General features: G+C 40.6%; 1 protein-coding gene across 5 annotated transcripts; it reads left to right on the top strand.

Moving 5' to 3' along the window:
- Positions 1–150: 150 nt before the first annotated feature.
- On the top strand, positions 151–12,495 carry NUP50 (nucleoporin 50). 5 transcript variants are annotated; one of them, XM_079304956.1, is made up of 8 exons: positions 151–405; positions 2,984–3,062; positions 4,123–4,206; positions 6,723–6,918; positions 8,335–8,994; positions 10,198–10,276; positions 11,313–11,431; positions 12,114–12,495. In XM_079304956.1, the coding sequence occupies exons 2-8, from the start codon at positions 2,994–2,996 to the stop codon at positions 12,314–12,316; spliced, it is 1,410 nt and encodes a 469-aa protein (XP_079161082.1). In that variant the 5' UTR covers positions 151–405; positions 2,984–2,993; the 3' UTR covers positions 12,317–12,495. The 5 variants fall into 5 exon arrangements, with proteins under 5 accessions (XP_079161082.1, XP_079161080.1, XP_079161081.1 ...); XM_079304954.1 differs by having other exon boundaries at positions 273–401; XM_079304955.1 differs by lacking the exons at positions 151–405; positions 12,114–12,495 and adding exons at positions 586–772; positions 11,571–12,093.
- Positions 12,496–15,065: the final 2,570 nt, after the last annotated feature.

The following is a 15,065-nucleotide window of genomic DNA, read 5'->3' as shown; positions in this document are numbered from 1 at the left end:
CGCGTCGGAAGTCACGTGACCCAAGTGGCGACTGTGGCCCGCTTCCCTCGCAGCAGCCTTCGGGGCGCCGCCTGCGGCCGCCGGTGATACTGCAGCGCCCGGGCCCGCCCCGCCCCCTGCCCCCGCCGGGCGCACGCGCGGTGCGGGCGGGAGCGGGACGGCGGCGGACGCAGCGTTCCCGGTTTGGGTTCCACCGAGCCCAGTCTCCCGGCGGACACAGAGGGAGCGGCCGTGCCGGGTGGCCGCGGGGCACGGCGGGGGAACAACGGGGGAACAACGGGGGAACAACGGGGGATGCTGAGCGCCCCCCGGAGCCGTGCAGCCTGCGAGGAGACCCCGCCTCCCGCCCGCCGCAGCGTCGGCCCCGCAGCGCGGCGGGAGAGAACCGCCTGCCCGAGCCACTCAGTGAGTCCCGCGGGTCCCACACGCCGGAGGCCGGGCACAAGCGGGAGCCGCGCACGGGGATGCGGCTTGGTGATGGAGGGAGCGGGGTGGCAGCGGGGTTTTGGGGGGAGGGTCGTACCAGCGCAGGTTTATGGGGTTCAGAACGCGCGGGTGGTTCTATGAGGTGGGCGGGCAACACGCGGTGTCCCCGGGACGGAGGGAGCGGAGCCGGGAGCCAAAGCGGAACGGCAGCTCGACGGGGGCGCGGGGTGGCCCCGGCAGCATCCGGCTTCCGCTTCCTCCCGCCGGGACCTGCGGCGACACCGCAGCGACACCGCAGGGCCCAGCACCCTCCGGCACCGTGGGGACTCGGCCCCTCGGCATGCAGGTGATGCCCTCGGCAAACCTCCAGCTAAGCCTCGCTTGCGAACGGCTGTGTTAAATAGGGCAGTGAAGCTCCTGGGCGGATCTCTGTAGGTCAGCAAAGCATCTGTGTTGTGTTATTTTTAAGCAAGAAGAGCTTATTAGTCGAACAAAAGTTATGCTGGATATCAGGGTAAGGCTCTTCCCTCAGAGGGTGCTGGGCAGTGAACAGGCTCCCCAGGGAATGGTCACAGCCTCAAGGCTGCCAGAGCTCCAGGAGTGTTTGGACAACGCTCTCAGGGATGCACAGGGTGAGATTGTTGGGATGTGTGTGCAGTGCCAGAGTTGGACTCGATGATCCTTGTGGGTCCCTTCCAACTCAGCATATTCTGTGTTTCTTTAATACTTTTCTGAAAATACTTCTATCTCAGCCTGTTCAGAATCTGTGCTCCTGAAAATTCGTGGAGTTGGTGAGAAGCAACCAGTTGTAGGTTTGTGTTGGTTCTTGTTTCAGGGGATAGAATACACTTCAGGTTCTCTGTGAGATTCATGTTAGATTAATATATATTAGATCCTCTGCAGTGCTTTCGAAGAGAAACTTTGTAAACACGGCTGGGTGCAGAGAAGCTGGAACCCAGGTCGACAAGGTTTTACCTCTTTTGGTGGGGGACAGGCTTTGTAGTTAATGTGTGCTTCATAACTCAAATATTTAATATAATAATCAAACTAATAGATTTAAATAATATTGCAGTATATTATGTGCATATTGTGAATATCCACAGAATACTTTTATTTATTATAAATTAAAAATTAAAATTAAAGTGTATTACATAATATAAAGTATTCTGTATGACAGTAAAGTAATGAAACAATAATTTAAATAAAGGTGACCTTAAAATAGCTTCTTTTTTAGCTTTGCAATGGGTTAAATTGAAATAGTCTCTCAGGGATCAAGCAAGGATATCTACTTTCAGGACAGTGTGGATTAGGCATTTAAATATGTATACACAGGCTAATCTTTGTCCCTCTTCTTCCAGAAGCTGTAGTAACTTGACCTTATTTGTGATGTGTGTCAAATAAAATTCAAACTTGGATGTATGATCTCCAAGACTGCTGTACTGCTGGATTTACTGTTCTAAAACATTTCAACATATAAACAAGATGGCCTGTAACAATATATTGTTACAACTTCTGGCTCTGAAATTCAGCTATTTGTGGATTTATTTTTTTTTAATTATTATTTTTTCTGGTCAGGTCTTAAATCATAAGCCCAAGGGGGTTTTGGAAGAGTTTTAATTTTTGTGCTTGCTTGAGATTTAAATTGCAACAGAACTACATATTTGCTTTGGAAAGTTTTCATATTTAGTTTCAGAAAATATAGCCATAGTTAGTAAAAACCTCATTTTTCATATAAAATACCGATAGTGTAATTTCTTGCCAGGTTTTTTAGATTGGATCCAACTACCATGTTTTCTTTCTTTGGTTTTGTACACAGCTCGTAAGTTGTTTTTTATTAAAAAGGGACTCAGAACAGTTAGAGACATTCCTTCTGCAAAGCTGATCTTGATTTACATCACAGAGATAACCAGAAAAGCGTTGATTTCTCTGCTTGCTGTAATTGCTCTAAAATCCATGGCATGACTTATGTGTCCTTTGTAGGAAAGCCAATCTCATTTATTTGTAATTTTTTCAAATTAGTAATGGCCTACCAATCCAGGTTTTTAAAGGAGAGCATTGTCTTCAGTCTTAACTAAACTCTCTGCTCAGTTGGTTCAGCAGGTCCTCATTAGTATTTATTTTAGATATTATAAAGTGACTTACTTTTTTGTTGCTGCTTACATGGGTATCCTTAGGCAGCAGTGTGGAGTGGCATATGGAATGTTTTAACCACAGCTTTGGGGTTTTTGTAGTCCTTCAGAATGAGAGTATATGAGTTATGGTTCTGAAAGGAATTTTTCTAGCTGGTGAAGAAAATATATCCCATAACTGAACTGTACATTTCTATTGTTGCTTTAATTTAGGATTGAATATGGCTGATCACCACAACTTTAATCTCAAATGCTGCTGATTGTTTTTGCCACAACATTTGGTTTTCAATTGTCATTCCAGTCTTGACCTGCTTCTACATGAACTGCAGTTCCTGGTTTTTTGTTCTAAGAATACAAATTGAAGATCACTACTTAGAATTTAGTTTCTGTGCTATTCTTTCTAGGATTTTTTTGTTTCTTTTATGCAGGTGTGGAAAAATGGCAAAGAGAATTGCAGAGAAGGAACTGACTGACCGAAACTGGGACCAGGAGGATGAAGCTGAAGAGGTAAAAATGCACATTAGGTCCCCCCTACACACCCCTGCAGGTAGTAGGGTAGCTGTTTACATTTGCTATGTATCTTGTGTATAAAACCTACAGTAGAACTGGTTAAAAGTGTAGCAATTAAAGATAATTTTGTAGAAGTGGATTTTAAAAAAATTTTACCAAATTTCCAGTCATGCAGATTGTATAGCAAAGCAACTTTTAAGAGTTAAAATTTCATCAGTGGTTCTGGGAAAGAAACTTCATAAACCCCAGGTTTGTTAAAATGCTTTTGGACTCTTCACATGTGTGGTAGGTATTTATTGAACTTACAGGAAAAGCAGATTTCATTTCTGGAGATAAATGTTCTGTATGCCTACAGTATTTTTTTTTGAGGGTCAGTAATAGTTAATTTCAGAACTATGTGAATTTTGGCTGAATGGCCCCATACAGACAAAGGAATTAGGCAAATAGTTCAAATGGTATGTTTCACTTGATTGTAAAAAGAGATTTTCACCTTTAATGTCTCACCCTTCCTTATGGCTCATATTTAAACAAACTATTTTAATTTTTGTCTGATTAAAAGTATTAAATGCTTAGGCCTGTAAGTGTAAGAAGGAAAACTGACTTTCAGGAATTTGAAGATATGAAAATCTATTGCAGGATGGTACTGAGCCATTCACTGTCTTTGCTAGTGTTTGAACTGCAGCAGGCTGCTGGAAGTTGCCTTAGAGCCCACATCTCCATATATCTGCTCCAAACGAGATTAGTGACAGATTCCCTTCAGCAGAGAGAGCTTAGATCTGTGTTTTAAAAGAGCAAAGCAAAACTTAGTAATAGAATGGAGATAGCACAAAGAGAAATGTAGTGCAGAACCAGAAAGAATATTCCAAGTATCAGCTCACATTCAGGTAGCTGGCAAGCTAATGACAGTGCAGTATTTTTGGAGTGGGTTGGTTTTCAACTTCTTCCCTTGTTTGTTTGGTAGCAGTGTTAGAGCTGCGTTCAGAACCTGATCTCAGCTATCCCTTCATGTTTTGTGTTTTAAGTATTCTACTAATGATTCCATAACTTTCTCTTCAAGGTGGGAACATTCTCTGTGGCAAGTGAAGAGGTCCTGAAGAACAGAGCTATCAAAAAAGCAAAGCGACGAAATGTTGGGTCCGAGGTAATGTAGTCACTGAACATGAGTGCTGGAGTTTTACTTAGTTACGAAGCACAAGGTCATGCTCAGGTTTTTACTTCCTTGGGTTTGTAGTGATGCTGAATAAAGTTAGTATTTCAGCTCACCAGCTCATATGTGAACTTTGGCTTTACTGTTCCATGCTAAGAATAAGGCTGAGTCAAAAAAAATATTATTTGACTGGGTGAGGAGGGTGTTCTTGCATATTTTTGAAGTAAAAACAAAAAGTGTTTCAGACACAGTGTAGTTTGCAAATGGGTAAAACAGCATTTTTACTGCTTTACTTCCATTTTTTGCAGAGATGGAAGTATGGAAATGCAGGGTTATTAGTTATCCTTACTAGAAGGCTGAGGGATGTCTCAGAAGCTGTATTAGTAAATACCCAAATACTAAGCTGCTCTTAGAATGAAAAACATGTTAAGAAATCTTGCTAATTTTTTTTTCTCCCTCCCTGTCAAGAGCTTTGGTGCCATCTACTCTTTGCAGTAATAAATTGAAAATTGAAAGGAGGTTGGCCTTTGTTACAGGTTTAGTTGCTGTGAAAGCATTAACCCAGTCTAGTCAAATTGTTGTCTTTTCAGAAATCCTTGACAAGTGCTTTGTTGTGTAAGTATTTTTCTTAGAAATAGGCCTGGAGCTTTACCTGTTACACAGACTGCTCTAGGATTGGATGGGACTAGACACAACTAGACAGCCTTCTCCTATGCTTTTGATTTTCCTTCTGCAGTCCAAGCAGTGTAAATGAGGAAGCTCATTGGCCCACTAATGCCTTGAGTAGTTTTAGCCACAGATGTGGTAGAGAATGCAGTTAAATAAAGGATTGTACTGGAAAGAGGTGATGCAAAAAAACCTGTAAACTACATCTTGAGCAGGAGAGATTCAGGGGCAAATGGAATAGGAAAAACAGAACGGAATGAGGAATGGGACCAGATGGGTTGTAGAAGTAGTCAGGAGACTGGGCTGACAACTAGGGACCATATAGCCCCTCAGTCTTCCTCCTAGTGGGATGAGAAGGAGAACTGTAAAAAAGAATAAAACTCCCGGGTTGAGATAAGAACAGTTTAATGATTGAAATATAATGATGATGAAGGAACCAACAAAAAGAGAACTAAATAAACCCCAAGAAAAAGCAGTGATGCAGAGGACAGTTGCTCACTACCCACTGACCTCATCCTATCCCAAAGCTGCTCCCAACCAGCCCCCCTCCCATCTTCTGTGCTGGCCATGACATTCTGTGTTCAGGGCACTTGTCTGGCCGTGCTCCCTGTCAGCCCTTTTGTGTCCTACTCACTGGCAGAGCATGAGACACTGAGAAATCCTTGATTGCAGTGAGCACTGCTCAACACCAACTAAAATATCCTTGTGTTATCAACATTCTTCTCACCCTGAATCCAAACCACACCACTGTACCAGCTACTAGGGAGAAAATTAAACCTTTGCCAGCCAGCACCAGGACAACAGGCTGCACAAAGTCTGAAATGCAGAAGAGATGATATGACCACTGAAGTTATGTGAGAAACCTGTGAAATATTTACAAAAAGGTAAAGAAAATTACTATCATTCCTACATGGAGCACGCAGAATGTTGCAGTGAAAAAGACAGCAGTTTAACTGGTCCAGAGAGAAAGGTGGGACTGATCAGAGAGAAACACGATAAAAACCTCTACCTAGGAATGAGAAGCAGAGGACTGCACTGGAAAAGATAGCGCACAAGGAAGCAAAGAGACCTATAACCTCAAGGTCAGATACTGAAATATAGCCTAAAATTTACAAGCTTTGCCATTTCTTCAATGGCAAAAGCAGATGAAACTCAGAAGCAGTTCTCCTCTGATGGTTTCCCAGAGACACTGAAAGTTCACTTCCAGTAGTAAAAGTTCGTTACCTCCAAAGGCCTAAAAGTTGCAGGGCTTATTTGCATGTTGATCATACTTTGTCTTTTAGAAACATGTAAGAAACTATACCATAAAATAATATGGGTGCAAAGATAGTGATCACAACTGGGTAATGAAAAGATTACAGAAATAGATATTTTGTGGTCATGTACAGTCTGTCTTTGCATCTTCCCTCAGTCACAGAATATTTTGGGTAAATCACAAGAGGTTTCATAGGTGAGTCCAGAGTGATAAGTGGATTAAAGTATTGCGCCCTTGCTTGCCATTGTAAATGCTAAAAGTTATTGAAAGTTGCATAATCCTGTGTTTATTTAAAGAAAACGAGATGCTGTGAGTGTCTAATAGGTAGTCAAACACATCTACAGCTCTTCCATGTATGCACATCCTAGGCCAGTTTATTTTCATACCAAACATTTGAGTCTTTTAAAAACAGTAGCAATGTGTGTCATAAGGAAGCTGTTTATTTTGTTTGCATAGCTGACACAATAATGCATGGAATGACACGCTGAATGAGGGAAAAATAAACCAAGGATATCAGGAATATTAAATGGGGATAAAATTTGTGTAGAGAGGTATGTAACTGGTTGTCTCTCTTTTTTTCTCTCCCCAGTCTGAAAGTGGAGGAGCTTTTAAAGGATTTAAAGGCTTTATATTGCCTTCTGGAAAAGGAGGAGGTGCCTTCAGTGGATTTGGTAATGGTGCAGGAATAAAGCCTTTAGAAGGGCTATCTAATGGAAGCAGTAGTGTCTCTAGTACTCCTTCTTTCAGCAGTTTGAAGAGCACCTCTGAAACACAATCAGCATTTGGTAAGTTTTAAATAAGCATACATATTTATCAACACCTTCAGTCATAAAATTTGTAGGGTTATTTTAGTACTGAAAAAACAAAATTTAGACCATCTTATAGCTGTGTTTTAAGGTTTTGGTACTTTAGACCTCTTTGTAAGATTCCTTATTTTAGAGTGCTGGAGGGACAAGTTTTCACATGCATGCAATTTAAAGAGGTGGCAACTAAATTCAGGTTTCTAATACTGGAGGTAAAAGTTTTCTATGCACATGGAAATGGAAGGCACTGGCTGTAAAAAGTATAAAGCATCTTGTAACATGTCCCAATTCTTGGAATTTAAACAAAAAAATAAGTGCTGCGTAGCTGAAATCTTCATCTTTTTTTTCCCTTCTACATCTGATGTTGCAGACAGTCTTACTAGAATTTTATCTGTTACAGTTATACCTACAGTTTAAGACATCTGAAGTACTTTGTCATGTTGAGCTCTCGTGCTTTGGAATTCTCTGAGGAATATCAGTTCTGCCCCTTTGTGCTGGTGATGCAGAAGTGCTAATCCTGCCACCACAAAATTTTGGAGTCACCATGCAATAGAATAGAAATGGTGGAGTTTGAACTTCACAGTAACTTAGACTGCAGTAAGCTTGAATAAATTAAGGGAAACTGAAATATTCAATTAGAATTTTTCTAGTTTGCTTCTTCAGGTTTTTATACAGAAGTGCTCAAAAGTAAAATTTGTAAAATTATGGGCTAGTGGTTTAAAGCACAAATGGCAAGAGATGAGTATTTTGATTTAATAAGTATTAACAGCTTGCTAAAGTTGTTAAATTTTTGGCAATATATAAAACACATGTTTTTTAAGTGTTCTGTACAAGATGTCTTTGGATTTTTTTTCATAAACTAGTGTGCTCCATCTACTTTGTCTATCCCTAACTTCTCTAAATTAGAACTTGAGTCTGTTCACTGGTATGGGCAGTACCTGGGGCACAGTATGGTGACCCAAAAGAAGGAGCTCAGCTGAGTAAAGGATAAGTGATTTGATTGAGAATTACTGAGCATGTTAGTTAGGCTTTTTAGAGAGCTGTGCTTTCTGGGTTAAAATAAAGTTCTAAGCCATGTTTCTCATTGGGTCAGCAAAGCATCTGTGTGATTTTGTTGTGCTGTTTTTTTAAACCAGAGCTTATTAACCAAACAAGTTAAGTGGGATATCAGGGGAATGCTCTTCCCCCAGAGGGTGTCAGGCACTGAACAGGCTTCCCAGGGAATGGTCACAGCCCCAAGGCTGCCAGAGCTCCAGGAGCATTTGGACAATGCTCTCAGGGATGCACAGGGTGGGATTGTTGGGGTGTGTGTGCAGGGCCACAAGCTGGACTTGATGATCCTGGTGGGTCACTCCCAGCTCAAGATATCCTATAATTCTGTGATTTTTCTTGTAACAGGATCTCCAGTGTCAAATGGTCCCAGTGCTGCTGTGTTTGCTGAGAAGAACGCCATGAGCCCAAGAGCCAATGGCGGCAGCCAGCCCTGCTCATCTGGCAGTGCACTGAGCACGGCCCATGGCTCCAGCACCTACCACAAACAGCTGGCTGCCCTCAACTGCTCCGTGCGTGACTGGATCGTGAAGCATGTTAACACCAACCCCCTGTGCGACCTGACCCCCATCTTCAGGGACTACGAGCAGTATTTGGCCAGCATTGAGCAGCAGCATGGAGGCAGTAGTGACAGCGGCTCAGAGAATGAAAGCAGCAAGACCCCTGGCCCGCGGGCTGTTCCTGCATTTGGGAGTTCAAAGCTCCAGCAAAGCTCCACTTTTTTGTTTAGCAACAAAACTGAGGATACCTCAGACAAAAAACCTGAAGCTGCATCAGAAAAAAGAGACCCATTGTTAGGAGCTACATCAACTGTCTCATTGAATTTTGGCAAGAGTGTTGACAGTTCTGTTTTGGGTTCCCTTGGTTCAGGAACACTCAGTAGTTTCTCATTTTCTCCTGGGAATTCAGGTTTGTTTGGAAAAGATGCAAGCCAGGCTAAGTCTGTCACTGAAGCATCCACCAGTTTACTGGAAGCCCAGACAGACAGTGGCAATAGTGATGACAAAGGTAAATTCTATGTATTTCTATTTATAGTTATTTTAATGGTCAGCTGTGAGTGTATGTGACTTAAGAATACTAAAAAAAATGCAGTATTAAGTTCATTGAGATGATGGCATGTTATAATGTTAGGGGAGGTTTAGGTTGTATATCAGGGAAAGGTTCTTCCCCCAGAGAGTGTCAGGCACTGAACAGGGTCCCCAGGCAATGGTCACAGCCCCAAGGCTGTCAGAGCTCCAGGAGCATTTGGACAGCACTCTCACACGGGGGGAGGGATTGTTGGGGTATTCTAGGCAGGGCCAGGATTTGGACTCGATTATCCTGGTAGATCCTTTCCAACTCAGGAAATTCTATATTCTGCAATCATCATCGTTCTTGAATTTGTGCAGAATTATACCCCTAATCAGGAGAACCCAACCTTATTTAAGCAACACCAAAAGTATGTGCTTATCAAGACTTACATACTTGTCAGATTTATATTATCTGAGGACAGGACTTGAATTGGTGAAATTTAAAGCAGCTGATATAAAGCACCTTTGAGCATGCTGGACTTCTCAATTCCACTACTTTTCCTGGTAGGTTTATCAAGAGATTCCTGTAGTAAAAAGCATGAGATACAAAACAAATTAGTCCCATTTTACTTAATAGATTGTAAGGAGGCCAACAAAGTTACATAGTACCGGACAGGTTTACTCTGCTCTTTGCCTGTGCTAGATACTATAGGCTGATAGAAATCCCAGTAGTTGAGAGGCTGGAAAGGCATAATCTGCCACTCTCTTACCTGTCATCCTGCAACTAATTCCCTTCCCCCAAATTAAACCTGGCTCTTGGAAGTATTTTTGTTGTGCCTTACTTGAGCCCATTTGTGGAGCATAGCCTTTGAAATGTGAAATGTGAATTCCCTTCAAACAGAAGTTAAAGCTTTGCTTAACTTACTAAGCTTTTTATTATTGTCATTTAATTGTTTGGTATGGATTGGGTATTTTCATCCCATTTAAATGGAAGGTAAGGATGAAGTTGCTTTAAGAGCTGAATGAAAAACAAATTTTTTTTTGTAGCTGAAGCTGCTGCAGGGTATATATGGACTGAAAGATGTTTGTCTGTCACTGACCGGCCACGTGTCTATGTCAACCATGGTGGGCATAAGGGACTTCCAATACTGTGCCAAATCTGTGCTCACAACATTAACATATTAAAACTTTCATTTTAAAGGAGGGGAAGAAGAGGAAGAGGAGCCACCAAAAGTCATTGTTAATGAAATAAAAGAAGATGATGCTTTCTACTCAAAGAAGTAAGTGACTTTAATATGGAAAATAAAATTAATACCTGCATATTGCTATTCTTCACCACTTCAGTGCCTAATTAATGACATTCTCCTGACTTCCTAATTAATAAAGCTTGTTAGGAATCCACATAGAATATGAACTTGTAAAAAAAAATGTAATTACAGGCAGGAGTGTGTAAGATCTTACTAAAATACTTCTATATCTTGGACTCAACTCAAATAGTTTGTATTGTACATATGATCAACTTTTTTACAAATGAAGATGCTTCTGCCTTCATCAGGTTTTGTACAGTTAAATTGCAGGACCTTAGGCCTTTACCACAGAAATTTTATACAGTACTGCTGGAAAATTCACCTGGGTGGATTTGCATAGCTTAAAATAAGACTCTTCAGTTGGAAAATGCTGATTATTATTATTAATATTATATAAAAGAGTGAACAAGTTGTGCTTTTAAGCTCAAAATGAAAGTGGCTCTACTAGAAGCAGTTTTTCAAAGTAGATTCAGTAGTCCAAGTAATTGTGTGTCTGCTTGACACTCAGCACAGAATTTTTCTGCTACAAAAAGCCATTAGCTGTATCTGAAAGAAAGTGTGTGCTACTTTATTAGAATGGCTTTAGGTTTATTAGAGCTTCACTTAAAAATGTTTATAAATTGTATGTTGAAGTCTTATTATAACTTCAAAATGATACAGCAAGTTCTTACAGCTTTCTAATTAGTGTTTTTTAAAAGTAGCCTACATTTATTGTTCCTCACAGACTCTGAGTACAGATTGCTGTGCCTTTTACTTTTCCCTGAAAGTCATACATTTATCATTTCAAAACTGAAAGAAAGAATGAAATTTCTCTTTGATCTGCAAGTGCTGTCCATTAGCACATGAAACAAGGTCAAGAATAATAAAGATTTAGGTTACTCACAGCATGTTAAATCCTGATTACTGTTACTGTGAGTGAGATAGCTACATATATCTGGGACATATCTTAGTATTTCATCTCTACAAGGCTGCAGGAACAAGGATTTGGGATTTATTTTTTTCTCCACAGATGCAAACTGTTCTACAAAAAGGATAATGAATTTAAAGAAAAAGGTGTAGGAACATTACATTTAAAACCAGCAGGAAATGAAAAAACTCAACTCTTAGTACGAGCAGATACCAATTTAGGTAAGTACATTTATACCAGTAACAAGTCTTGATCTTAAAATTCCTTGCTAAGCATTATATTTTTGTTGTCTTTTTTACACAGCATTAACAGATACAATTAGTAAAATCCTTTCTACTTTTTTTTTCCTAAATCATTTAGAATATTGACAAACACTTGGATGCCTCTAGTGAGCATTATAAAAGAGAGCACATGAAGCAGTGCAAGAAGTAAAAGGTTAATGGTGTATGTTTGGCAATGCAAAGTGCCTGTTTTACACTGGTTTGTCCAGATTAACATGTCTGTCTGTATCAGAACATTTTGCTTCTGCAAATGAACTGTGTCTGGTGGTCAGAATGAGTAACTTAGCATATAGTAAGCACTGTGACTGGATTCCTCATTTGCTGCTTCTCCCTTGTCCCCTTCCCTTTCTCCTGTGTCCCTGCTATCATTTGAAATTCAGATTCCTCCATTTAAAAAAGGAGGATGCAGTATTTGCAGATATTTTCTCATTTCTAGTGAGGAAAGATTTGAGAACAATGGCCTTGAACAGGTGCTTAGGGAAGAAGAAGACATACATGATGTTTGTGAATTGCCTTCCTTCCGAACACCACCTAAATCTTTAATTAGTAGCTATACTAACACTGTATTGTAGTAAAAGCTAAAAATGGCTAATCATCATTTTTTCCCCCTCCTCAAATACAGGAAATATACTGTTGAATGTTCTAATTCCATCTAAGATGCCATGTACAAGAACCGGAAAAAACAATGTTCTTATAGTTTGTGTTCCTAATCCACCAATCGATGAGAAGAATCCAGCTGTTCCTGTCACTATGCTAATAAGAGTGAAAACAAGTGAGGATGCAGATGAGTTGCACAAAATCTTACTGGAGAAAAAGGAGGCTTAAATAAGTTGCAGTCCATAATTTGAGGATTTATTGCCAAACTGCTGCTGCTCTTTTTTTCTTCCCTAACTTCACTTGAACATTTAATTCTTTACTCTGATATTAAGAACTGTTACAGGAATTTTGGAAAAATGATGTGAGGAAAAGCTAAACTAGCTAATAAAAACTTTAATAGAACACAAGTGTTGGACTGTGCTCCCTCATTTTCAGTATCTAAATGCAGGACCTCTTCTGGATAAAGCACATGGATACAAATCCAAGCATGTTTTTAGCACTGGTCAACCAAATGGACAGAAATCTGAGTACAAAAACATGGTACCAGAGCTTCTCACAGACTGTAATGCAATGCCGCCACCTCCTATTTTCAGAAGGGAGTCTGTTGAAGTTTAACTGTTGCAACTGTTTCTAGATTGCAGATTTTTAATTGGTCTGTTGTATTCTGGTGAGACTTGACTTTTTAAACTCAGTGACAGTACTGCACCCCACCAGTGATGATCTCCATTGTGCTGAGTATGTACACTTGCAGACCCACGTGCTTTCAGGGCTCAGAGACTGCAGATATTTATAAGAGAATTTGCTTGCCTATTCTTGTTGAGAGTAGTGGTTCCTTCAGAGGACCTGTCAGTTCTGTTCTTACTGTAGCAACAAGCAAATGATGTGCAATATAGTACAAGCAGACAACTGGAAGACAGTTTTATTGTGGGCATGCTGGCATACCCTGGCTTCTGACAGGTCAGAGCAAAGGGTCACACTTCCACATGATCCTTCTGAGATGTTTGTCCCTAGTACCGAAACCCAGCCAAGGCAGAGCTGGATGTGCTGCACTGGTCCTGCTGCTGGTACTTTGCTGAAGAGAGCTCTTCCCACCAACCAGCTTCAGGACTTTTAAAGACCTTTCTGTTGCCTGTGGCCCTTGCCAGGAGGCACATGCAAATTTTTCCATATGATAAACATGCTATGCTGCACTGCATTAAGTAAAGCAGCAGAGTGCAGCTTTGGCAGAAGCTTTCTGTTGCATGTGGGGAGCATGGGGTAATTTGTAAACATAGTTTTCAGCGTAATAATATTAACCTGGTGGCAATAATTTGGAGATCAGAACATTCATTCTGGTCTTGGTTTTGCTCTCAACTTTGTCAGACTGTGTTTGGTGGTTTAATCCTTTTCTTTTTTTTCAAATGTTTGCTGGAAGCTCCTTCCCTAGTAACTTTTTCTACTTTGCTTCCAACTCCGGGACTTCTCAAGAGTTTGATGTTAATATGAAACTTGAACTGCTCTCAGATGTGTCACACTGATCAGCTCTGGCATGATGGAGCAAACATGCTGTTTTGTCTCGGGCTAATTGACACAGAGGAAAATAAAAACCCCTTTCCTTAAGTCAATGTGACACAATTCATATAGGTGACCTGGAAATCCAGCACAGTGCCATCTTGTGGGCAGGGAACAAAGAATAACACCATTTGATGAGGTGCAGCACATCTTAACCCTGCTCTGGGTCTGGAGCAAATGGCCTCTAGGCCTAATTCACTGCACAATTCAGGTTATGGCCTTTTGTTCCCCTTTTCATTAAAAGGAGGAAAATCTTGATTTTATCTATAGCCCTATTGACCAAAGTTCCAAAAAAAAGAAGGCCTTTATTCACATTTCAGTCATGCTTAGTGTACAAGAATTGCATTTTTAACACTGGAGTGAAGGGAGCTTAGATGCCATTTGAGATATTTAAAAAATAAACTGGTGCCTTTTGGGGTTTCTTTTTGCACCTGGCTAAGTACTTAAAACATTAAAAGTCAGTGACATTGCTTTCCTTAACATAAAATGCTTTTTTAAAAAATAAGTATTGCTGCTACCTTAATTGGAGGCCCAAAGCTGCCATGTGTTTCTAAATGTGTATGAATGAGAAGCAGAATGCTGCCTAACAGTTTAGCCAGACTGTGGTCCAAGGGCTCAGTTAATTTTGCATTTGTCTTTTTGACTGTAGTGTCTTAACCCTGTCTCTGTACAGAAAGGTTTATTGACCAAGCTCTGGTTGTACATCTCATAAAGAACAGGTCTGTCTATAAAAGCTTGGCCTTGTCTTAACGTACTTACAAAAGCTCATGGATTTGGAACTGTTCTTTCATCCTTAGAAATGTGGACCAACAAGCTGAACTTAACACTTTTTTCCTTATGCTTTGCCTCTGAGGAGGGGCAGTTGTGGGATTTTGCACACATGGATGTGGCCCAATTCTGACAGTACATCTCTGGCCTATTTCTAAGCAGAGGGCACAGAGTGAATGGAAAAATTAGTAGAATAATAAATTGTGTTGGAAAGAATTAAACCTTACCCTAGCCATCGTAGCAAGTAACACCTGAATTCTTCTCCACATGTATTTAATCAGTAAAGCCAGGAGATGATAAAAAATTGGTATGTCACCTTCATTAGAATGTCAAATGTATGCATAAGCATGCAATTTTGAACTTTTTACATGGGGGAAATTGCTTCTAAAAGAACAGGGAAGAATTTCCCTGCACAGCAGATTTTAATCAACATCAATTCATGGTGACCACACCATTATGTGGACTATGGCGCAGGAAAAGTTAGTCACACACTGACAAACTTGGTGCTCAGGTATAAAGCACAGCCCTTTTCCAGCGCTGTTAGAAATTTTTGATGATGCTTTAGTTTCTATTTAAAAACTACTGAAATACAGAAATTCTGTAAAAGGCCAGAGATTGTTAAATAGAAATAAAGGCCTTAAATGAAAAAGCAAATTTC

Source organism: Erithacus rubecula (assembly GCF_903797595.1).
Source record: "Erithacus rubecula genome assembly, chromosome: 4".
NCBI classification, from domain to species: domain Eukaryota; kingdom Metazoa; phylum Chordata; class Aves; order Passeriformes; family Muscicapidae; genus Erithacus; species Erithacus rubecula.
Note: the sequence above shows the minus strand (reverse complement) of the source record. Positions and strands in the feature narration are given on the sequence as shown.

Bases quoted from the DNA above. Each gene is read 5' to 3' on its own strand.
- NUP50 (XM_079304954.1), top strand. From the start codon at position 295: ATGCTGAGCGCCCCCCGGAGCCGTGCAGCCTGCGAGGAGACCCCGCCT. The intron at 402-2,983 runs CTCAGTGAGTCC...TCTTTTATGCAG, and splicing joins AGAACCGCCTGCCCGAGCCA to GTGTGGAAAAATGGCAAAGA. The intron at 11,432-12,113 runs GTAAGTACATTT...CCTCAAATACAG, and splicing joins ACGAGCAGATACCAATTTAG to GAAATATACTGTTGAATGTT.